The 25628-nt window shown below is 41.0% G+C and overlaps 1 protein-coding gene across 6 annotated transcripts in view; it reads right to left on the bottom strand.

The window, feature by feature from the left end:
* Nucleotides 1–25628, bottom strand: part of ACAP2 (ArfGAP with coiled-coil, ankyrin repeat and PH domains 2) — a 103263-nt gene that overhangs the window by 40130 nt on the left and 37505 nt on the right. For 4 of the 6 annotated variants that reach the window (XM_051991590.1, XM_051991594.1, XM_051991595.1 and 1 more), the window contains exons 3-10: nt 24522–24641; nt 23715–23768; nt 8027–8085; nt 6233–6416; nt 3853–3897; nt 2830–2925; nt 2094–2168; nt 607–618 (exon numbers count right to left, since the gene is read on the bottom strand). In XM_051991590.1, coding sequence (XP_051847550.1) covers nt 607–618; nt 2094–2168; nt 2830–2925; nt 3853–3897; nt 6233–6416; nt 8027–8085; nt 23715–23768; nt 24522–24641 — 645 coding nt within the window. The remainder of the gene's footprint in view (nt 1–606; nt 619–2093; nt 2169–2829; nt 2926–3852; nt 3898–6232; nt 6417–8026; nt 8086–23714; nt 23769–24521; nt 24642–25628) is intronic. The other 2 variants (XM_051991591.1, XM_051991593.1) reach the window with 1 other exon arrangement.

The raw sequence follows: 25628 nt of genomic DNA, 5'->3' as shown, positions 1-25628 counted from the left end.
TTTTACAAGTGACAACAAGGGAGTTCAACAAACCAGGAAGGAACCAAGGCATAAAGCTTAATTAAACCCATATTTTGAAAGAAATGACCACAAAGAAATTAAATGACCATTTCAGGCAGGACATTTTTCAGCTTGCAACAGTTGGCCAACAAGCATTTCTTAAGTGCTTCCTGTGCGCTGGGGATACAAAGAAAGGGAAAAACAACACAAATCATTCCATGTTATCCATTCTCAAGAGCCTTATACAGAGAGTCTCCAACATAACTGCTGCTGGGAGGAAATGAATGCAGAATAAGAACAAAAGGCTGTGAATTATACCCAGGGCACTGATTTTTCATAGTGGCTTTGATCTCGTACTAATATCAAAAAGTTTATCAGATATGGTTTTCCTAAGTGAATAAAATCTAATACACAATGCAAAGAAGTGAATGTTTCTATAATTACACTTAAATTCAAATGAATGACATAAAGAATATGTAGAAATCATTGAAAAGTATAATATTAAAACTAACAATGTCTATAAGGCATAAATAAGAACTATTAGAAACTTTTTCCTTTATAAAACAGCTTTTAAGAATAATTTCTTGATTAATTGATGTTTTTTACCTGTAATGCGGCCTTGTGTTAGCATTTAAAAGAAAAGAATAAAATATACATCATGATTAATATAAATATACCTTTGAAAGGAAACCAATTTAAAAAGTAGAGTTGAAATTGAAAAGTCATAATCAGAATTACATCCAGTGGTCTACGACTCAGTCTGGCACTCTGATGGTTCTCAGTCCAACAACCAAGAACCTCCATGGCCAAGTCTTGCTGACCACAATTTCCTTCCACCACCTGGCCTACAAGAGGTGAGCCACGGTAGCCAGAGGTAGGCTTGCCTTTCCTTGTTTTAGTTGAGTATCACCTTCTTTCCAGGCCCCCTGAGCACTGGCCCATCTCTTTGGCAATCCTCTTTTTCTACCTAATACTACTTAACAATCCTTTTTGTCTTTAGTTTTCTTCTCTTCCATTCAGGGTTTTACTCTAAAAATAAATTACATTTAGCTCCACAAGCAAAGACTTTGCTCATGCAATTGAATAATGAGAGGGAGCAACCATCACAGATGTTGACCACATCCTGGGGTACCTCACATAATACTGGTTTGAAATACTCTGAATAAACCTCTATCTTCAGGAGAATTTGGGGACGGTTCTCTCCAGTTAAAAGGGATTGGTCAAGGACATTTTGAAGCAAAAATAAAGCCTATTTTCATATTTCAAAAGTTACTGATCATCTAAGTATTTCATATACAAATTTGATTTTTGATATTTTAAAATGGAAATGGAATCCTTCTGACTTTGGGGGATCTTGGGTCTACAGAATGTTCCTGAGGAGGGGATTGAACTTCTCGATGCTCTTGGGCAGAGCTCTGGTCCCATCCATGGCAACATTCTCTTCCTCAATAATCACCTCCTCTTTCTTTGTATCCTCTGGCTCAGTTTCTCCTTTCTACTCTTGATAAATCAGAACAAACTGAGACCTTTAAACCTCTGCAAGAATGTGTTCTCTATTGCACCTGCTGGGCATACAGAGTTTCCTGTCATGGTGGATTGTGGCAACTTCAGATTTCCTCAGGGAAAAAGCAGCTTTTAGTACTGTGCCTTTAGGACTATCTGCCAAGTCCTTTCATTATCCTCGGGTGAATGTGAGTGAATGCAGAAGCACCAAGAGGATGAGGACCCAGAGTCTCATTTAAAGGAATACACTTCCCACCACTGCCTCCCTTCCCTTAAGCAAAGGTAATAGGGCCTGGATCCAGGGGCTCTGTCCCACCAAAAGGTCTTCCTTTCGAGTCAGTAACTCCTTTCCAGTTACTTGGGTAACAGGGGCCCTCAGGTCCAAGACCAACTGCCCCCTTGGCTCGCCTTCTCATTAAAACACGTCATCATAACCAGCAGGCTCATGTCTTCAAAGGGTCAGAGGGAAGACCTCATCCCCAAGACAAGACAAGCTAACTCATCCCAAAAGAAGGTTCTCTCCCCCACTCTCCATGGGAGCCTGACTTGTTGCCCACCATCTTTCCCAGCACCTCATAGCTGGACAGTACCTTCTGCTGAATGGTGGAATGTTTCTGCTCCATGTCTCTCTTCTCTTTGGCTGCATCCACTACCAGTCGATCCAGCTGTGGGGGAAGAGGAAAGCAAGGGAGCACATCACAAAATCATCAGAGGAATTAAAACATCAGAAATGGATTCATGTCTTCCTGGGAGTCATGAGGGTTTTAAATTCTGTTTGATGATGCTCAGAAGCCTGTGATGTCAGTGCTGACGTAGCCAACAGAGCGGCAGCAACAACACTAGCTTCACGAGCTATAGAACGTCAGAAATAAGGAAAGAAAACATCCTTTCTATGAACATTGTCAAGTGGCAACACGATTCCAAAGTCCTGTTTCTCAGGCTCGGGGTAGAGCTTTGGATGACAAAAAAGGCCAATTGCTACAAAGGAAGACTAGTGTAAAGTAGGAGTCTTTATCCCTGTTTAATGGCTACATCTGAAATCTTTGTTTAATAAAGTCCATGTTTTCACATCTTAACCCATCTGATCCAAGGCCGATACCAACTAAGGGTTTCCTATGTGTTAAGCAGTGTCCTAGGTCCTGACAACAAACCTAATGGTCTCTGCCTTCAAGGAGCTCCCGTAAACACACAAAAAACTGCGCTGGGAGAAAACCCAGATCATGGGCAGCTTGGGAAAGAGATGGTCCTCAGGCTGCACCGTGGGTTAGCAACCCTCGACACCCCACGGGAGACCAAGGAGGGTCCCTCCGAGGGAACGGGCATTACCTGTGCGCCAAGATCCTTCATGTAGGGCCCGAGCTCACTAAAAAGATCGTATCCCTGATGAAAGAAGGCCAGGTGGGCATACATGAAAGATAACATCTGGAGGGAGAAAAACAGTTCACAATAATTGCAATCAAGATCATTAAATCCAGACTTGATTCATTAAGAACATTACTACATGGTGTTAAGAGAAATAATCTGGAGCATGATGGGAATTATTTTCTCCAGCTAAAGATCGCCTGCATTACCACCTCATGGTAACATTTGTGAATCAATCCCAAGTGTCTCCAGGGAAGAGTGCACATTTTTCAAATCAAATTAAACAAAAGTGGCACTTTCTGCCCCCACTGAAAAGAACACAAATCGACCTTTGTTACAGGCCACTGCAAACTCCTGTCGAAGCTTGTGGATTCCTGACTGCTTTTTACCAGATCGATTTGATGCACATTGACTTAGATAAATGCACATCCCTTTATTAGATTGAGCCTGGCTCTCCAGCAGACATACACACACTCACAAATACACACACACACATACACACTTGTACATACACACACATACCCTACAAATGGAAAGGTTCTTGATCCTGAATGAAATAATCCAAAATTTTCTCAGCCAGGAGCTTTTCCTGAGATTTACTCAATTGGGCAAGAAGCAAATCTGCGTTGAGGATTTTTTCCTTTTAGGCCTTGATTCCAGGGGAGTCAGCTCCCCAAAGTCTGTAATAGGAAGCCAGTCTCTCCAGAGCCCACACTATTTTTAACATTTGGGATTGTCCTGGAGACCCAGAAAGCTTTGGATGACAAAAAAGGCCAACTGCTACAAAGGAAGACTAGTGTAAAGTAGGAGTCTTTATCCCTGTTTAATGGATACATCTGAAGCACTCACAAACATCCCTAAATAAAGCAATAGTTTCAAGGCTTACAGGCCATGGTGTCCACTTCCAAAAGCCCAGGGGGATTCAATTGGGTCTCCTTTTATATATTGGAATACAGAAGTATTGAGAGGATTCATAAAATGTCTTACTGATTTCAAGATTTCCGATCTTCTTTTTGATTGAAGCACATTGATCTGGGGAGAGAAAAAGAGGAAGCGGTTAAGTGCTTCCTTTCAGGAAAATGACCAAAGACACATGCCAGGGAAACCAGCTCATTCACCCAGGCCTCAAAGGAAGGTCTCCAGGAGGGCTCGCCCAGGGCAGCCTCAGGTTCCAAGGGCTTTTGTTGGATATTTTGTACTCACAGGGAAAGTGGCAAATTAACAAAGAAAATTCCCACCTCTCATCCTCTTCTAGACCTCAAATAAAAAAGTCAAGACTTAAATCAGAAAGCTGAATTCATGAAACTGCAGCTAACACAAGCAGACGGGGGTTTTTTCTCCCAAAATACCAGTCAATGGGATTTTGTGAAGGACCTGCCAAGGGTGGTCTCCTTCACACCTGCACAGTTCGATGACTACTGTGACAGTGCAAACCCCTTGGGAACAGCTGAAAAACCAAATCAGAAGAGACCGGTGTGAGCCCAAGAAAGACCAAGCTGGAAGAAGGGCTCAGAAGGAAGATGGAACACTGGGAGAAGGGCTTGAGAGGCAGTTTCTTCAACAAAGACCTCCTATCTCCACCAGATAGAGAATTCCATCAAACTTATAAGCATAAGAGCCATTCTCCATCAAATAAATCATATGAACGGGCAGGTCAATGAAGAAATCAAATGTATATAGTCAGAAAAAAGGCTCTACCTCCTCATTGGTGAAAAAACTGCAAATGAAATCTCAGCTCTCCCCTCACACCCATCAGATTGGCCGGAAAGGCAGAAGGGGAAAATGACAAATGTGAGAGGAGACCTGGGAAGATGGGGCGACGGGGAAGGACGGCCCAGGCTTGTAAAGCTGCTCTAGGCAGAGCACTCTTAGGTTTCCGTCCCAAGATGCTCAGAGCAAAATGCTCTAAATTACTGATAGCGGCTCCCTTTGTGGTGGCAAGGAACTAGAAAGTGAGGGGATGTTCACCAGCTGGGGAATGGCTAAACACGCCATGGTGTGATGCCCTCATGCTCTAAGACAGAGCAAGCAGACTGTTTTGAGAAAAACAAGGAAAGTCTTGTATGAAATGATGAAGAGGGAAAAGAGCAGAACCAGAGAATACTGTCTCCAGGAGCAGTCAGACTGGTCAGAGAACAACTGTGAGTGACTAAGTTATTCTGAGTCTGAGCCGGCCACAAATCCACCGCAAAGCCACCCAACTCCCCCAGCCCCCGGTTAGCCTGAGCTTTCCAGGGAAGCCGATGCTATACACCGGTGCAGAGGGTTCCACCAGGACACCTTGCAGAAGCTGCAGTGGGGCAGGGAAGGGGGGAAACTGGAAGCATCTGAACAAAAAAGAAAAAAATCCCACCTTCCCCAGAGAATTTTTTACAAGGAATCTATTTTAAGTTAACTTCTTCATGAGCCTAGAGTTGCTAAGGAGGGGAGTCAAGCTCTCAGAGGGACACAAGAGGCAGGAACCAAGGGCCTTGATCCTAATCCTCCCAGTGACCAAGAGACAAAGAGTCGTGCTCTGTTCTCCAGCTCTCCTCACTTGGTGAGTCTCCTGACTCAGCGGCCCCTGAGCCAGGGGACGATCCCAAGAGGCACATACAGAGCAGGGTCAACAAGCGACTCAAGGCTAACAAACACCTTGTGTCCTTCCTAAGCCCAAGAGAAAGCCAAGGAAGGCAGCGTTTAACAAGCTCGAACTGCATTCGAGAGCGTTTCTATGCGTCTTCTGTGACCAAGATGGCGGCAAGCCAGAGGAGGCCCTAGAGCCAGGCAGGTGGTGGGAGGGCCCTTGCCACATGTGTCAGCTGGCCTTCAGTTTTATCAATGGGTCCGTAGGACCTCCTACCACATTTACAAATGGCATGGCCGGGAGTGGAAGGTGCAGGAAAGCCCAAGCAGGCCAGAATACTGACCCTGGGCCAGGAAAAAAAAAATCCACTAAACAAGTACATGATGGAGAGAGAAATTTGTGTGCAGAAGGCAGTGAGGGGGACACCCAGGGCGGAGTATGGGGTCTAAAGTCAGGAAGACCTGAGTTCACTAGCTGTGTGGTTCTAGGCAACTCACTGCAACTCTGCCCGCCTCAGTTTCCTCAACTGCAAAATGAGGATAACAAAAGGGCTGTTGTCAGGCTCGAGTGAGGTCATATTTGAAAAGCACTTAACCCAGTGCCTGGCACATAAGGGACATTTAATGAATTTCGACCACTCTGAAATTCTGTGGTGACCTGCCCTCTCCTGGACAGAAAATTGAGAGGGAGGAGGAGAGGGTCCCCCTCTGCTCTGAGGCTACACCCCGCTCTCTGCCTCCAGGCTCCACCCACGGGGGCCTCTGTGGCCCGGAGCCCGCGAGGCTCAGCTCCCCAGCCTACCTGCAGGACGTAGTCCAGGGCGATGTGCCGGAAGCATTTCCTGGTGGCCGTCAGAATGTTGGTGGCTTCTTCTACTTCATGTTGTTTATTTCTCTGAACCTGGGCGTTTTTCACTAGGGCATTTTCCTTTTCTTCACTGACCTTTTCAAACTGTTTCTTGGCATCTTTGAACTTTCTGAGATCCCTAGAAAAGAAGAAGGTCACTGATTCAAGTCTGGCAGAATCTACTTTAAAATCATTCTGTCCACTGCCCCTCAGCTATGCCTCTGTTTGTACCCCATGTCTGTCTCTCCCAATTCAGAAACACCAGATCTTCTGGGCTGAGAATGCCCAGACCCTCTGACCCAGTGATTCCATGTTGGGCACATCCCCCAAGGAGATTATGGACAAAGGCCCCCACAGACACCCACTGCCTCACAGCAGCTCTTGTACAGAGACCCCGTAAGATGCTCATGGGCCAGCCCCAGCTAAAGCAATGGCAGCCATGAATGCAAAGGAATGTGGCTGGACTTCAAAATGGCGGCCAATAAGACAACTACTGAGAATGGTCAGAGCGACAGGCAGGCCCTCCCAGAGCTGAGAGAAGGAGCAGGGCTCCCTGACCTGCTGAGCCAGAGACCCAGGAGGGTAACAACCGAGCCAGACATCTCCTGTGTTCTGATGATCTCACTGGGAAGGGACAGGCAGGGAGGGACAAATGGGGAAATGCAGGCAATATAAAAATCAAGAGCACGCAATAAAAGTTAATTTTTGAAGAAAGGATGAAACACTTCTAAACATCCATTTATCCCTGACTAAGTCTCTGAGCTGACAATCTCAACAGTTTCTTGTCTACCACTCTAGGCAGTCGATGACCAGCAGGTCCAGACCTTTTCCTCTAGGTGCAGCCCCTGCCACAGGCCCTAGTGGAGGCTGCGGAATATTACATTTGGGTCTATCTCCCCACTATCCTGGAGGCCCAGACCAGAAGTGCCAGTCCTGACCACTGACCATCCTTCCCCTCTACCCCCTAGAGCCACTGTCCAAAGGTACCAACCCTCACCACCACTGCCAACCATGAGCCAAATGCCTTGGGCAGACAGGTCAGTCCAAGAGGACCAGCAACAGTCTCCAGGTCACTGGCTCTGATTCTGGCGCACCCACAGGAATAGCTGGCGTGCCCCCATCAGGAAGCCCAAGAAGCCCAGAACAGTAATATGGGACCCTGTCCGTGCCAATCCATCCCATGGCCATCCTCCGGGAGACCGCCCAGCACAGGGGGGAGCCTGAGGCTGCCAGGGGAGGAGTTGTAGCTCTCGGGCCTGGTCACAGAAGAGGAGGGAGTTTGATGAAGAGGAATGACTGGAAGCCAGACACATACCCAGACCCAACCAAGGGGGATGTGGTTGTGTGACAATGCAAAGCTCTTTTTTCCCAATGGGAAGGGGGCAGAGACCCTGAGCGCAGCAGCAAAAGGGCCCCCGAAGCACCTTTGAAAAGCAGCACAGAGCGAGGCCCGAGCAAAGCCAAGAGAAGTGCATCAGGCTGCCCAGGCTTCAGGCTGCCTTAAAGAGACATGCCAGGGACAGAAGAGACCCGGCAGGGTCGTCCGGGGCGGGCCTTCTCTTCTGCTCTCGCCCATGCGTGGGAATGTTCTCTTTACCCGCTGGAAGCGCGGCCACCGGCCTGGCCCCAGGCCCTGGGACTCAAGCTCCATGACTTCTTGCAGAGACTCCTAACTCCCCCACTATCTGATGGCATTCTGTTCTTTATGGAGCTCCCCGGCCTCGGCAACAGAACCAAGGGCTGACTTACTCTTTAACGAACGTCTGAAGTTGTGCCTTAATGGATCTCTGCGTCTGGTCAAACAGGATCTAGAGAACAAGAGGAGGAAATGTTTAGGCCGATGGACTCTGAGAGAAAAGTCTCTGGGCCAGGTGACCCCCAGAGGAGGACGTGAGCACTGGTAAAGGCTGAGGAGGATGCTCTCCCCGCCCTCCCAGAATTCCTTCTTTGGGGACTTCCAAACGCAAACCCTCTGCTTCCTGTTCTGCCCGAATACAGCACGCTGTGCCAGCGGACAGCGCAGCACCCTCTCCTTCCGAGGCACCATGTGGGTCTCAGCCACCCCGTCAGCTGCCTCTCAGACCCTCCCCGACTGTGAACCAAGCTGGCACAGAGGACAACTGCCTCTTTAAGGGGTTGGAAATACATGAAGAAAATGGGATTTCTGCATCACTCTTCCCTGTGTAGAAATGAAAATGACCAAATGGAGGCCCCAGCCTCCTCAGAGCTCTCTGTTCTAGCTGCGCCCGCCAACCCACTGCTCTGTCCAGCAGTTCCTGCCTCGGAGGACACTGCTTGAGAGTTGGCGGCACTGCGGCAGCCTCTCACGGTCCTAAGCATGCCAGTGACCTGCTCCTGAGGCCACAGCTGGTGCCAGATGGATGGGGAAGCCCCAATCCAGTCTCTCCCCGAGACACCAGCGCCGAGTGCGCCACCACACCCAGCATTACATATGTCAATCACTTGCGGAGGCGGGTAGTGTCACCCTGCTTGAAGATGAGTAAACTGAGGCTGAGAGCCTTTCAATGCTTTGCCACAAGGCTCATTGAGCTAACTGGAGATAAGAGTGCCCGACTCCTGGACTCTATGCCCAATATTCCTCACCTCACTGCCTCAGAACCTCCTATTAGGGATTAATTGTAAGATGGAGACTTAACCTGACGCATCAATCTTAATGTTTGTTTTACTGTCGTGAAATCTCAAATAGTTTGGACTACTGGTTCTTTGAACGCCACAATTCTGTAAATCCCATTTGCTTGTTCTGTACAATTAAAGTACAAATTCACTGAAGAAAAGAATTCCTTAAAAAACAAAACTGGCCAAACTGAAAGAGAGAAATAAAAGCTCACTAGAGAAAAAAAGTCTTTAAAAATCAGAAATGGATAAAGGGGAAGTAATGACTCTATAAGACATCAAGAAATGATAAAATACATTTTTAAAAATTAAAGAAAATATATAATCTCTCATTGGAAAAATAATAGACCTAGAAAACAGAGTGAAGAGAGATATTTAATTATTCATGGACCACTTAAAAGTCATGATGATAAAAAAGAGCCTAGACATCATATTTCAAGAAATTATCAAGGAAAATTGCCAAGATATTGAGTAAAACAAACTGAAAGAATACATTGATCACCTCCTTAAAGAGATTCCAAAATGAAAATTTCCAGAAATATTATAACCAAACTCCAGAGGTCTCAGGTCAAGGAGAATATACTGCAAGCAGCCAGAAAGAAGCAATTCAAATATGGAACAACTGCCATAATAATATAAGATGTGGCATGAAAACACAAGATTAAAAGACTAGAGGACTTGGAATAATATTTTCCAGGATACAAAGAGAAATGCTGAAGTTTTATGTGGGCTTATTTTACATCCTGCAACTTTGCTAAAGTTGTTAATTGCTTCCAGTCATTTTTTAAGTTGATTCTCTAGGGTTCTCTAAATATACTATCACACATTTGCAAAGATTGATAATTTTGTTTTCTCTTTACCTATTCTAAGTCCTTCCATTTCTTTTTCTTCTCTTTTTGTTAAAGCTAACATTTCTAATACAATAGTGAATAGTAATGGTGATAGTGGGCTACCTTGTTTCACCCCTGATCTTACTGGGAATTCTTCTAGTTTATCCCCATTACATATGATGTTTGCTGATGGTTTTAGATAGATGCTACTTATCATTTCAAGGAAAACTCCATTGATTCCTGTATTTTCTAGTGGTTTTAATAGGAATGGATATTGTATTTTGTCAAATGCTTTTTCTGCATCTAGTGATATAATCATATGATTTTTGTTAGTTTGATTTTCGGAATTTTTAATTCGATATTTAATTGGGAATTTTTCATCTGTTCTTTTTCTAGCTTTTTTAGTTGCATGCCTAATTCACTGATCTCCTCTATTTTATTTATGTAAACATTTAGAGATATAAAATTTCCCTTAAGAACTGCTTTGGCTGCATCCTATAAATTTTGATATGTTGCTGAATCATTCTCTTAGATAAAATAATTGTTTTTATGACTTGTTGTTTGGTCGACTCATTCTTTAAGATGAGATTATTAATTTCCAATTAGTTTTTAGTCTATCTTTCCATGGCCCTTTGCTGCATGTATTTTTTATTGCATCATGATTTGAAAAGGATGACTTAATATTTCTGCCTTTCTACATTTGATTATGAGTTTTTTATGCCCTGATATAGTCAAATTTTATGTAGGTTCCATGCACTCCTGAGAAAATGGCATATTTCTTGCTTTCTCTATTCAATTGTCTTCAGAGATCTATCTTATATAAATTTTCTAAATGCTATTCACCTCCTTAACTTCTTTCTTGGTTACTTTATAGTTAAACTTATCTAACCCTAAGAAGGGGGAATTGAAGTCATCTACTAGTATATTCTTGCTATTTCTCCCTATAGCTGACAACTTCTCTAAGAATTTAGATGCTATATCACTTGGTACATATATGTTTAGTGTTGATATTACTTCACTATCTATGGTATCCTTTAGCGAGATGTAATTTCCTTTCTTATCTCTTTTAGTTAGATCTATTTTTACTTTTGCTTTGTCTGACATCAGGATTGCTACCCTGTTTTTTGGTTTGTTTTTTTTTAATTTAAGCTGAAGCATAATATATTCTGTTCTAGCCTTTTACCTTTACTCTGTATTTCTGTTTCAAATGTGTTTCTTAAAAATAACATATTATAGGATTGTTGTTTAATCCATTCTGCTATTTGCTTCCATTTTGTGGGAGAGTTCATCCCATTCCATTATATATACGTGTGTATTTCCCTACATCTATATTCTCCTATTTATACGTTTTTCTTTTTTTCCACCCTATCCCTCCTCACTATCTCTCTGAAGATCAGGTCCCTCCCTCAATCTGCCCTCACTTATATCAACCCTCTTCCTACTATTTTTGCCCTCCCTTCTATTTAGCCCCTCCCTTTTTTTGCCCTGTCTTCTGCTACTTTCCTATAGGGTAAGATAAATTTCTATAACCAATTAAGTGTGTATGTTATTCTTTCTTTAAGCCAAATCTGATGAGATTATTTTCTCCTTAACTTTATAATTCCGGACTTTAGTGACAATATTTCTTGGAATTTCCCTTGTGCAAACTGATGGGATAATTGGAAATTAGTACAGCAGAAATTAGGCATGAACCACACTTAACACAATATACCAAGATAAGATCAAAATGGGTCCATGATTTAGGCATAAAGAACGAGATTATAAATAAATTAGAGGAATTTCCTTTGTGGGATCTCTTTCTGGAAGTGATCAATCATTATTTTACCCTCTGGTTCTAGGGCAGTTTTCTTTGATGATTTCTTAAAAGATACTGTCCAGGGTTTTTTTTTTTTTTTTTTTTTTTTTTTTTGATCACATCTTTCAATGGTCCAATAATTCTTAAATTGCCTCTCCAGTATCTATTTTCGAGGTTGTTTGTTTTTCCTGTGAGGTTTTTTTTTTTTTTCTATTTTTTCATTCTTTTTAGTTTGCTTGACAGAATCTTGATGTCTCATCAAATCATCAGCTTCTCATTGCCCAATTCCAGTTTTTACTGTATCATTTTCCTCAGTTAGCTTTTTTACTTCCTTTTGCATTTGGCTAATTCTACTTTTAAAAATGTTTTTGTTCTTCCTTTTCCAAGCTGTTGATTTTCTCTTGCATACCTTTAGTCATGGTGTATGAATGTTGTGAAATATTATTGTTCTCTGAGAAACGACCAGCAGGAGGATTTCAGAGAAGCCTGGAAAGACTTACAGGAACTGATGCTGAGTAAAATGAGCAGAACCAGGAGATCATTGTATATGGCAACAACAAGACCATACAATGATCAACTCTGATGGACGTGGCTCTCTTCAACAATGAGATGATTCGGGCCAGTTCTAATTGTTCAGTGATGAAGAGAGCCATCTACACCCAGAGAGAGAACTGTGGGAACTGAGTGTGGACCACAACATAGCATTCTCACTCTTGCTGTTTTGTTTGCATTTTATTTTCTTTCTCAGTTTTTTCCCTTCTTACCTGATTTTTCTTGCTCAGCAAGATAACTATATAACTATGTATACATATATTGAATTTAACATATATTGTAACATTTAACATGTATTAGACTACCTGCCACCTAGGGGAGGGGGTGAGAGGAAGAAGGGGAAAATTGGAACAGAAAGTTTTACAAAGTTTCATGTTGAAAAATTACCCATGCATATGTTTTGTAAATAAAAAGCTTTAATTAAAAAAAAAATCACTACTTAAAAAATAGATTTGGCAAAATGAAAAAAAAAATCCAACTGCTTGAAAAACAGAATTGAATGAAATGGAAACAGAACAACTCCCTAAAAAATAGAATCAGTGAAATGAAAAAAAAAAATCCAACGAGCAAAACAACTCATTTTAAAGTTCAATTGGCCAAATACAAAAGGAGGTATAAAGCTAAGTGAAGAAAATAATGCACTAAAAATTAGAATTAAACAAATGGAAGTGAATGACTCAATGTGTCATCAAAAATCAATCAAACAAAACAAAAAAAAAATGAAAAAATAGAAGAAAATGTGAAATATCTCATCGGAAAAACAATCAATTTGGAAAGAAATTCAGAAGAGATAATCTAAGAATTACTAGACTACCTGAGAACCACAATGAAAAAGTGCCTAGACAAAATTAGCCCTGATATCCTAGAACTAGAGGGTAAAATATCCATTTCAAGAACTCACCAATCATCTCCTGAAAGAGATCCCAAAATGAAAACTTCAAGGAATATCATAGCTAAATTCAAGAATTATCAGCTCAAGGAGAAAATACCACAAGCAGCCAGAAAGAAACAATTCAAATATGGAGGAGCTCCAATCAGGATTGCCCAGGACCTAACAGCTTCCACTTTAAAAGGATCGAAGGGCCTGGAATATGACATTTTGGAGGGCAAAGGAGCTTGGACTGCAACCAAGAATCAATTATCCAGTAAAATTAAGCACTATCTTTCTGGGAAAAAGACACGACATTCGATAGGGGATTTTCATTTATTTTTGATGAAAAGACCAGAGCTGAACAGAAAATATGATCTTAAATTATAGAACTCAAGAGAAGCATAAACATATAAAAAGGAAACAGGGGAAAATATTTTTAAAAGGTTAAAATGTTTACATTCCTATACGAGAAGAAGATATGTTTAACTCTTGAGAACTGTATCTTTGTTAGCAGTATACTTAAAGGGACAGCTAGATGGTGCAGTGGATAGAATGCCAGCCCTGAAATCAGGAGGACCTGAGTTCAAATTTAGCCTCATACACTTAATACTTCCTAGCTGTGTGACCTTGGATGAATCATTTAACCCCAAATGCCTCAGAAAAAAATATATACTTAGAGGGTATAGGTATAATTTGACTTTATTGTGATAATATAGAAAAGAAACTAGAGATGGAAAAGGGATTGTTCTGGAAGAAGAGTAAAGGGGAGGTAAAACTGGGTAAATTACATCATATGACAATGCAAAAAACACCTATTACAATTGAGGGAAGAAGGAAGGAGCATGAGCATTGTGTGAACCTTAATCTCTTTTTATTATTATTATTATAGCTTTTTACTTACAAGATATGTGCATGGGCCATAGATCTAATTAAAAGAGATGAGGAAGAAAACTACATCTTGCTAGAATATAATAGATAATGAAATACTATCAATACTAAACATGTATGCACCAAGAGATATAGCATCCAGATTCCTGAGGAGAAGTTAAGAGAGCTGCAAGAAGAAACAGAGAGCAAAACTATACTAGTGGGGAATTTCAACCTTGCCTTCTAGAGGCAAGATAAATCGAATCACAAAAATAAAGAAGTTAACGAGGTAAACAGGATTTCAGAAAAGTTAGGTATGACAGATCTTTGTAGGAAATTGAAGGGGGAAAGAAAGGAATATATTTTTTTCTACATGGTACATAGAACTTACACAAAAATTGACCACGTATTATAGCACAAAACCCTCAAAATCAAATATAAAAAGGCAGAAATAGTAAATGCATCTTTTTCAGCTCATGATACAGTAAAATTTAAATGCAATAAAGGGCCAGGAAAAAATAGACCAAAAATTAATTGGAAACTAAATAATCTAATCCTAAAGAATGAGTTGATGAAACAAGGAATCATAAACACAAGTGCTAATTTCATGCAAGAGATTGACAATAGTGAGACAACATACCAAAATTTATGGGATTTAGCCAAAGCAGTTCCTAGGGGGAAGTATACAAATATTTTTGTACTCAAGGGCCATTTTCTGTCTCTGATTAATCTGTGATATATACCCAGAAGGGATATCAACTATGGGTCACGGTAACAATCTTTTATTTATAGTCACCAAAATGTTTTTCAGAATGAGTGGATCAATTCACAAATTCAATATAAGAAGGTAACAGTGGTTTCATCTTTCTGGAGTGGCGCCTCTGTCATTTTCAATTTTTGTAATCTTTGGCAATATGATGAGTCTAAGATGGAATCACAGAGTTGTTTTAATTTACATTTGCTTTATTTCTCATGAGGTGCATTTTTCCCCACAGGAATGTTTATAGTTTGTCTTTTTTTCTTTTGAGATCTGCCTGTTTATACCCTTATTAGACAATGGCTAGTATTCGTAATTATTTATTTCAATTACACACACACGTACATACACACATACACACACACACACATATATATTTCATAGATACAAGACTTTTATCAGATAAATTTGCTGCAATTATTTCTCCTAATTACATTCTCTTTTAATTCTAACTGCTCTAGCAGAACCAGGAGATCATTATACACTTCGACAACGATATTGTATGAGGACATATTTTGATGGAAGTGGATTTCTTTGACAAAGAGACCTGAGTTTCAATTGATAAATGATGGACAAAAGCAGCTACACCCAAAGAAAGAACACTGGGAAACGAATGTGAACTATCTGCATTTTTGTTTTTCTTCCCGGATTATTTATACCTTCTGAATCCAATTCTCCCTACGCAACAAGAGAACTGTTCGGTTCTGCAAACATATATTGTATCTAGGATATACTGCAACATATCCAACATATAAAGGACTGCTTGCCATCTAGGGGAGGGGGTGGAGGGAGGGAGGGGAAAAAAAATCGGAACAGAAATGAGTGTCAATATAATGTAATTATTAAATAAAAAATTAAAAAAAAAATAAAAAAAAATAAAAAAAAAATTCTAACTGCTCTGATTTTGTTTGTACTAAAACTTTTAATTTTATGCAATGAAAATTTATTTTTCATAATCTCTATCCTTTCTTTAATCAAGTGATTTATGCCAGGAATGCAGGGCTGAGTTAATGTTAGGACAATATTAATAACAAAACCAAGAGAAATCATATAGTTATCTCAATAGATGCAGAAAAACCACTTTTGACAAAATACAGAAAGCACAGGAATAAATGGAGCTTACCTTAAAACGTTTTGTACTATTTACCTAAAGCCATCAGCAAGCATAAAAGGCATAAGCTAGAAGCATTTCCATTACAATCAAGGTAAAGCAAGGATGTCTATTTCTACCTCTTTATATAATATTGTAATAGAAATGCTATATATAGAAGATAAGAAAAAGAAGTTAAGGAAATTAGAATAGGCAATGAGGAAACTATCACTCTTTTCAGACCACAGGAATGGTATACTTAGAAAGTCCTAAAGACTCAACTTAAAAACTATTTGAAATTATTCACAACTTTAGGAAAGTTACAGGACACAAAATATATAAATCATCAGCATTTCTACATAATACCAACAAAGTCCAGCAGCAAGAAACAAAAAGAGAAATTCCAGTTAAAATAACTGTAGAAAAAATAAAATATTTGATAGTCTACCTGCCAAGACAAACTCAGGAACTATACTATAAGAATACAACTATAAAATACTTTTTACACAAATAAAGTCATATTTAAACAATTAGAAAAATGTTCATTGCTGATGGGTAAGCAACTCAATGTAACAAAAATGACAATTCTACCTAAATCAATCTATTTATTAAGTGCCACATCAAATAAACTATCAAAAATTGTTTTATGGAGTTAGAAAAAGAATAACAAAAATCATCTAGAAGAACAAAAGCTCAAAGGATAGCAAGGGAATCAATGGAAAAATAATGTACCAGATATCAGACTGTATTATAAAGTGCTAATCTGGTACTCAGTTCAAATCTGGTCTCAAACACTTAACACTTCCTAGCTGTGTAATCCCTGGACAAGTCACTTAACCCCAATTGCCTCAGCAAAAAAAAAAAAAAAAAAAAAAAAGAAAAGAAAAAAAGTGATGGATCAGTGGAAGAGATTAGATACAAATTACATTATAAAAAATGATACAGTATCTTACACATATAATAAACCCAAACTCATTATTTTTGAACAAAAATTCATCATTTGACAAAAACTTCAGGGAAAACTAAAAAAACAGTATGGGAAAAACTAATTATAGGACAATCTATAGAACATTTCACTCTGTACACCAAGCTAAGATCAAAACGGGTACATGATTTAGACATATAGGATAATATCATTAGTAAATCAAAAGAGTATGGAATAATTTATCTGTCAGATTTGGATAAGGAAAGACTTTAGAACCAAAGAAGATAGAACATTACAAAATCAAAAACAGATAATTGTGGTTATATAAAATTAAAAAGGTTCTGAACAAACAAAACCAATGCAACCAAAATTATAAGAAAAACTGAAAACAGTAAAAAATGTTTACAAGTATCTTTGATAAAGATCTCATTTCTCAAATATATAGAGGACTGAATTGAATTTATTAAAATCCAAGGCATTTCCCAATTGATAAATGATCAAAGGATATAAGTAGACAGTTTTCAGACAAAGAAATCAAAGCTATCTATAGTCATATGAAAAAATGCTCTAAATCACTCAGAGAAATACAACAAAGCAACTCTGAGATGCTACCTCACACCTATCAGAGTGATTCCTATGACAAAAAAGGAAAATGCTAGCTTTTGGAAGTGATGTGAGAAAACTGGGACATTAACGCACTACTGGCAGTGCAACCATTCTGGAGAGTAATTTGGAACTATGCCCAAAGGGCTACCAAACTGTGTATATCCTTTGTTTGATCCAGCAATACCACTACTAGGTCAGTTTCTCAAAGACTTTCAAAAAAAGGAAAAGGACCTATTTGCACAAAATATTTATAGCAGGTCTTTTTGTGGTGCCTAAGAATTGGAAATCCAAGGGAGGCCTATCAATTGGACTAATGGGGCTAAACAAGTTGGGGTATATGATTGTAATGGAATATTATTGTGCTATAAGAAAGGACAAGCAGAATAATTTCAGAAAAACCTAAAAAGACTTTTATGAATTGATGCATAGTGAAGTGAACAGAACCAGGAGAATGTCATATACAGTAACAGCAACAATGTTTGATGAAGAACTAGGAATGACTTAGTTATTCTCAGCAATGATCTAAGACAATCCCAAAGGACTAACAATGAAGCATACTATCTGCCTTCAGAAAAAGAACTGATTGTTTGAACAGAGATGGAAGCACATTATTATTATTCACTTTCTTTCTTTTACTCAGGAATTCCTGTACAAAATGACTAATTAGTGGAAATGTTGTACATAACTGCACATGTATAATCTATATCAGACTGCTTTCTGTCTCAGAGAGGGAAAAGAGGAAGGAATAGAATTTGGATCTCGAAATTTTAAATTAAAAAAACCAAAACTGTTAACCACATCCCATAATTAAGAAAAATATCACCTTTCTTGCTCCTTGATTTATTTATGATGTGATCTTTCATATTTAGGTCTTCAATCCATTTGGATCATATTATAGCATATGGTGTGAGACACTGGTCTACCTCTACTGACAGACAACTTTCCAACTCTGCCAAGATTTTCGGTTGAACAGTGAATCCATACTCTAGCACTAGCAATCCTTGGGTTTATCTAATACCATACTACTCTTTTCAGTTGCTTCTGGAGCTCATATACCTAATTTTTCTCCACTGGTCGACTTTTGTATTTTTCAACCAGTACCAAACAATTTTGATGATTTTAAATGACTGACTCATTTTCAGATCTTTAAAAGAGATCTTAAAAAAAAAATGATTTTAATGTCTTTTTTTTGAGGAACAGGAGAAGGAGGCAGCTTAGTGACATACAACCCAACTTCCTAAAATAGAAAGGAAAAAAAAGGCTGCTGCTTGAGTTCTTCCAACTTGACTATAGTCACTTAAAGGCCAAAATTCAATGGCAAATTACAGCATCTTATGAAAACAAAGAGATTTCCAATACTCTTAAACCCTAACAATTGTCACAATGTTTTTTACATTAACACATTTACCTCAACCTAATATGCTTAATATATATCTGGGTCTAGTAATATGTTGTTGCAGTTAGAAAAAAAAAGACTAAATAACCCAACTCACACAGTCCAAATGAACCAGGCCTGTGACAGATCTGCTGGGTCTCTTTTCCAATGAAAGAAATGCATTACAAATTTGTGGTTGACTAGAGCAGGCTAAGGCCGACTGCTTCCAGAACTTACCAAATTATGTCAGGCATTTTCCATGTGCCTTATCCAAGAATCCATTATGAAACCTCATCCAACTGACAAAGATATAACTGAACCATAATACAAAGGAGCTTAGAACTTAAGGCTGCTCAGAACCCAAAGTCACTCACGACGTCACAGAAACCTCTAAGTTCCACAAGATGCCTGTTCCAAATGTACTCCAAGTCTATTTGAGGTCACTGGACACAACCTCCTTTGGAACTTATGTCTTCGGTTCTAGCGTACTGTTCTAGTAGCCAAAATTCACATTCCCCCAACACAGCTCCAAGTAGGGACAAGATCCCCTGATGGCTGTTGCTGCTGCCTTTTTTTTTTCTTTTTTGCTGAGGCAAATGGGGTTAAGTGACTTGCTCAGGGTCACACAACTAGGAAGTGTTAAATGTCTGAGACCAGATTTGAACTCAGGTCCTCCTGATTTCAGGACTGGTGCTCTATCCACTGCGCCATCCAGCTGCCCCATGGCTGTATCTGCTTCTAAAGCTTGTCAAAGCTAACTCAGTTTGGAAATGGCGTTTCTCATTTTCTAGAAGCAGGAACAATAGGTGGCAGCTGCCAAGGGGCGACTTCAGGCTTTATGCTGGGGAAGTTCTCTCTAACTGGGATGGGCTGTGTGTGGAGACGATGAGTCAGGGGAAGCATCCCAGCCCAGGTGGGCCTGCTCATGTTAAGCAGTAAGCACTTCTTGATAAGGAAGTGCTATAAAGGATCAATAGTCCCTGCCCACAAAGAACTTACTTTCTAGTGGGGAAGCAGGGTGCAAATAATTGGTACATATAAGATTTATAGAGTTAATGCAAGAAAATCTTGGTAACAGCAGCTGGGAAAATGGGGAAAGTCCTCCTGCAGAAAGGGCCATCTGAGCTGAGCCTTGACGAAGCCAGAGGCTCCAGGAAGTAAAGGTAAAGAGAGAAGAGGAATGGGCACCTTCTATGGGACCAGCGAATACCAAAGCATAAAGACAGCAAACAGGTGTACACGAGGAACAGCACGTGGGCCGGTACGGTTGGATCACAGAGGGCAAGAATACGGGGAAGGTAAGAGTGGACCAACTCTGAAGTTCTTTAAAGGCGGGAGTACTTCATAGTCAATGCAAGAATTATTGCGGAGTCACTGGAGTTTACTGAGGGGGAAGAGGTGGCAATTAAACCCCAGTGTTAGGAAAATCCCTTCTGCTGGTGAGGGAAGGCTGGAATGGAGCAGGGAGAGCCTCGCATCTAATTTCTGTGATTCTGCTTCTGTTTTAAACAAAAGCCAAGGGCCCGACTTGTTTCACAAGTAACCTGGCAAACTTGCCATTTTTCCGGAATCTGATCCTGTCTGAAACAGTTCAATGAACCAAGAGCAGACTGCTCGAAACAAGGCAATCACATGGGCTAGGACACCATGCAGGGTGAACGACCTCCTGCGGAGGGGCCTGTTCTGTCAGCTTCTTTTAATGGACAATGTTTCTTCAGCTGACTTTCCCTCACCGACAGCCCTGTGGTACAGTCAAAAAGCCGCGAATGCCCGGCAGGAGATCTGGAAGCTGCCCCGCAGTGACCACTCCTAGACCCGTTTTCTTTTTCTGTAAAATTCAGTTTCTCATGTCTCCACTGTTGCCACCCCTCGGGAAAACGGGGCTAGCTTAGCCCCGAGGGCCCAGGCAAGGAAAGCACTGGGAGAGCTGGCTTCATTACCTCCAATACACGACTCCATGTGTCTGTGTCTCTGGGCGCAGAGGCACAGCCACCACACAGGTCAGAGAGAATACACATCCTGCACCTACGCGTCCTGTCTCTATTATGATTTTGTGTGCTATAGTGAAGAGAGTCACGAAGTCTCTATGACTTTGTTCCCTAATCTCCTCAGGGCTCTCACTGCAGCAATCAATACTTCTGCTCCTAATCAACTGCCCCAGCAGCTTCCCAAAGCCTTCCTTGGCTCCCTATCTCCCCACTCCCTCAGCCAAGGGGCAGCTAGCTCTCAGGATTTCACACAGAAGAACCATGGAAGAAAGCTCCTCTTTCTCTCCCTTTGCTCATCTCACATCTTTCAGACACCTTCCTCCAGCAGCTCCCCCAGCATCCACATCTCTCCTGAAGAGGTCTTTAGCCAGATCCATGTGCAACTGGGATCCCATCGTCTCCATCTGTGTGTCCCCTCCCTCACCCTCATTCTCCCTCTAAGCTTCCAGTTCCTCCCTAGGTGCTAGCTTTTCCTTGCTCCCCACAAACACTCAGAAGCCAGCCCCACTAGCTAATGTCTTAGCCACCTCCTCTCCTCTTGGGCTGAGTGCTTTCTGCAATCAGCACCTGTTTCCTATCCTCTTGCTTTATTCTAACTTCTCAGAAATCAAGCTTTGACTCTCCCCCAGACTCAAAACTCTCCTCCCACAATCCCCAAATCTCTTTTCCTGGCCTTGATCCTTCTTGATTGCTCTGTGGTATGACATGATTGAGCCCCCTTCCCTCTTGATTTCCACAGTATGGCTCTCCCCCAGCTCTCCTCCTCCCTTCTCAATCTCTTTTGCTGGATCTTGATCCAGCTCCCTCACAGGGGAGATGCTCAAGGCTCCCTCTTGAGCCTCCCCTTCTCTGTGATGTCCACAGCACAGCTCATCAGCTCTCAGGAGCTCTCTAGGGCCCACAGAGCCAGCCCGAGCCCCAGTCTCACATCTCTGACATCTCAAGCCAGATGTCCCATAAGCAAACTCCCCTTTCAAAAGCAGAAGTCCTCATCTCGCTCACCAAAGCTCCTCTTCCCCATTCCCTGCACCTGCTAAGGGCAGTGTCCATAGCTCATCCCACGTAGACAATCTGTCTCCAAGTTTTGTCCTCTAGGTCCCCGCAGCCATGGGTCTGCCTGGCACCTCTCCCTGCTCTGGCACCGAGAGGATTTTCCTCAAGTGCAGATAGGGCCACTGTCACCCCCACCACTCCCTAGGACCTCCAGGGTCAAACAGAGCTCACCAAAGTGTGACCCGTCCTGGTTCTTCCCTCCCAACTTTGTGGTTCATGTACTTTACACCCGGCAAGCCCGGCCTTCCTAGCTGCTCTTGGAGGACAGCCCATCTCCTTACTAACTGACGAATGCTTTTTGAAGTTTTTAAAAGTTATTATACTCTTATGAATATTATGGAATATTATTGTTCCGTAAGAAATGACCAACAGGATGATTTCAGAAAGGCCTGGAGAGACTTACAGGAACTGATGCTGAGTGAAATGAGCAGGGCCAGGAGATCATTATATACTTCAACAACAATACTATATGTTGATCAATTCTGATGGACGTGGCCATCTCCAGCAATGAGATAAACTAAATGAGCAGTAATGAACTGAACCAGCTACACCCAGAGAAAGAACTCTGGGAGATGACTAAGAACCACTACATGGAATTCCCAATGCCTCTATTTTTGTCCGCCTGCATTTTTTATTTCCTTCACAGGCTAATTGTACGCTATTTCAAAGTCCGATTCTTTTTGTGCAGCAAAATAACTGTATGAACATGTATACATATATTGTATTTAACATGTACTTTAACATATTTAACATGTATTGGTCAACCTGCCATCTGGGGGAGGAGGTGGAAGGAGGAGAAAAATTGGAACAAAAGGTTTTGCAATTGTCAGTGCTGAAAAATTACCCATGCATATATCTTGTAAATAAAAAGCTATAATTTAAAAAAGTTATTATACCCTTGAAAAACACTAACATGCATTTTCATATAAAAAGCACAGGAAAGGGGGCAGCTGGATGGCACAGTGACTAGAGCACCGGTCCTAAGGTCAAATCTGGCCACCACTTATTAGCTGTGTGACCTTGGGCAAGTCACTTAATCCCAATTGCCTCATAAAAAAAGAAAGAAAGAAAAGGATGGGAAAAACCTCACAGAATCTCACTGAAGTCCCATTTAAGATCTTTGCGTATACAAGAAAACTGAGGCTCCGGCCATCTGCCCAGGGCCACAGAGCTCGTGACTGGCTGAGATGGAAGTCTAGCACTTACCGCTGGGCCTCATCAGTTGTGTACAGTGAGTCAACGAGGTCACCAAGAACTAGGACAGAGAATGAAGAAGGACCAGGATGGGGACTGGAGGGATGTTTCCCCAGAGAAAAAAAGCAGGAGGCATGAATTGGATAGAAATGGCTCCTCCAAAAGTCAATCTTAATAAGCAATTTATTTCCTGAGACTGACTAAAAAGAGCTAAGAAAGAAATGAAAAAAGAAATTAACAATCAGAAATTTTAGAAGGAAAAAAAAATCAAAATTACTATTTATCATTTGTCAAAATATAAGCTGTTTATACTCACTGAGCTTATTAGGAATAAATATAGAAACAAAAATTAAATTTAAATGAGACATAGTAATTTAATATTTAAATAAAGATTTTTTTAAATGACCAATGTATAAGGTGCATTCTAAAAAACTTGAGTGTTTAACTTTTTTTTACTTGTTATTTTCTTTAAAATTCAGATAATAGGAGACATTACTTCTGAGTCAATGCAGTCCTTCCATCCTAAAACAAATTGAAGCTATAGAGATTTTGTAGCAAAAATCATAAAATGTTCTTTTTTTAAAAAAGAAACTCCTCAAAGCTAATGAGTTAAATGGAGTTATTTCAAGAGTCTGACCCCACCCTCAATGCCCCAATCCACTCCATTTCAAAGTAACCCCATTAAATCCAAAATTCCAAAAGTAAGAAGAGCAAAGGAGATCTATGATCAGACCAGCCACACAGTCTGCAGCCAATCAGGAAATGATACTCAGAGAATTCCAACTTTGTCCCAAACAACTGCCCCCTCCCTTCCCAACTGCAGAACTTGGACATCACTAAGGAATTTTTAGGAAAATATTGCTCATAGTTCTTCACATTCTTGTTAGTGGCAGCACTTACTGTGTGAAAGTTGATCATTTCCTGAAGACTTTCAGAAAATTTGGTCAAGCTTGTCTGCAAAAGAAAGAAATCAAGAGCAGATCTAAGCAAAGGGAAAAGGCATTTATAAAGCACCTCCTATGTGTCAGGCACTGGGCTAAGCACTTTTATTTGAATAAATATTATTCTCCTTTTAGTATAAAAAACTAAAATAGAGGCCACAGATATTTGTGGTTCAGCTGGGCAAAGATCTGCGGGAACAAATACTTCTCCCCATCACCAAAAGGACAATCTCCCAATGACTCGCCAGACACGGACTGCGCAGTCTAAGCCAATAAGGTTGTGAAGGCAGGAATATACTGGAATCAAGGTGCCTGTAGCCTTCTGAATCCCCTGAAACAAGGAACAGGCTGCCTGGCTTTGCTCTCAGCCTGTTCGTGCCTATGAATGATGTCTGACTATTCCCGGGATTTAAAGTGAAACATTGCAAAGTCTGAGTTCCAAGTCCTGAAGAAGAAAGCCCTTGACCTCCCAATACTGTGAAATTAGAATGAAGTCCCAGTGTGGGCACATCTGACTGGGATGGACGGTCATCTATGATGGCATCAGCATCCCCCACTGGTGAGAAAGCCACCGCAATGACCCACAGACTTGCCAAGGAGATGGAGACATGGATGCTAAGTCCCATCTCTCTCTGGGCCTCGGCGGAGGGGAAGAAGGGCAGAGGAAGAAGCTCTCTGGGGCCAGCAGGACCACTCTGGGCACAAGGAGGATGGCTGCCCTTATCTAAAATCTGGGTTTTCTAATTGTCTTTATTTTCACACTCACCTCCACCACAGCATCTCTACTAGAATATTGAGCCAAGTCTCTAATTCCGTTCACAAACTGCTTATTTGCGACACAAAAGGCTTTTCCGGTATCAATCATTGCGATACAAAGCTTTACAAGCTGGGGGAAAAAAAAAACACAACCCAGAGTTTTACAAATCTCAATTTTACAAATCCTTTACATAACAGAGTTTTAACACCTTATTTGCAAGGCAGATGAAAGATCACTTGATTTCATCATTAAGTAAACAAAATGACCAGTCACAGAAACAGCTCCAGTTTACCAAACTTTCCCTAAGCCCCTGGGGCCCAGTTAGAGCCCTTTCAAACTCACTTCAAACTCTTATCGGTTAAGAACAAAACCCCCAAGGCCTCAGAGGAGCAGCTCAGCTGAATCCCAGAGCTTGATCCCAAGCAGGCCGGCCAGAAAATCTGCTCCCTACCACCCACCTTCTTGTAATCCTCACAGATATGAGGAAGCACTGCTGGAGGCCAGGGTTTCAGAATAGAAAACTGGAAAGCAATCTCCCAGAAATTAGAGTTAAATCAGCATTTCACATACACTCCAGTGAGCTCCAAATGGAAATAAAACTGAGACAAGTTAGAGAAGATGCCTTTCTTACATTTGGGGGGGGAAAATGCTTGACTCACCAAAGGGAAGAGAAAAAAATGAACAATTTTAACTATATAAAATCAAAAGCTTTAGCACAAAGCCAATGAAAGCAAAAACAGCAGGGAAACAGTTAATTGGGGGGAGGAAATCTTTGGAGAAAATAAAACTCTAACAGCCAATTAGATGTTGGGAATTCTACAAGTAAAAAAGAGCAAGAACCATTGCCAAATAGATAAACAGTCAAAGTCTGTAAACAGTCAATTCTCAAGGGAAGAAAGCCAAACAATCGATGGCTACATGAGGGGAAAATCACCTCTCCAAATGATTAATAATGCAATGAATATTAATAAAAATAACTGAAGTTCTACTGACATCCATCAAATACAGTGTAAGGCCTGGAGGCAGGAGAACCTCACCCCTGTGAGCTGTGTGACCCTGGTCACTTCACTGTTACTTGCTTCAGGTTCCTCATCTGGACAAGGAGGATCAGACTGG

This window comes from Antechinus flavipes, chromosome 3 (genome assembly GCF_016432865.1).
Source record: "Antechinus flavipes isolate AdamAnt ecotype Samford, QLD, Australia chromosome 3, AdamAnt_v2, whole genome shotgun sequence".
Classification (NCBI taxonomy): Eukaryota; Metazoa; Chordata; class Mammalia; order Dasyuromorphia; family Dasyuridae; genus Antechinus; species Antechinus flavipes.
Note: the sequence above shows the minus strand (reverse complement) of the source record. Positions and strands in the feature narration are given on the sequence as shown.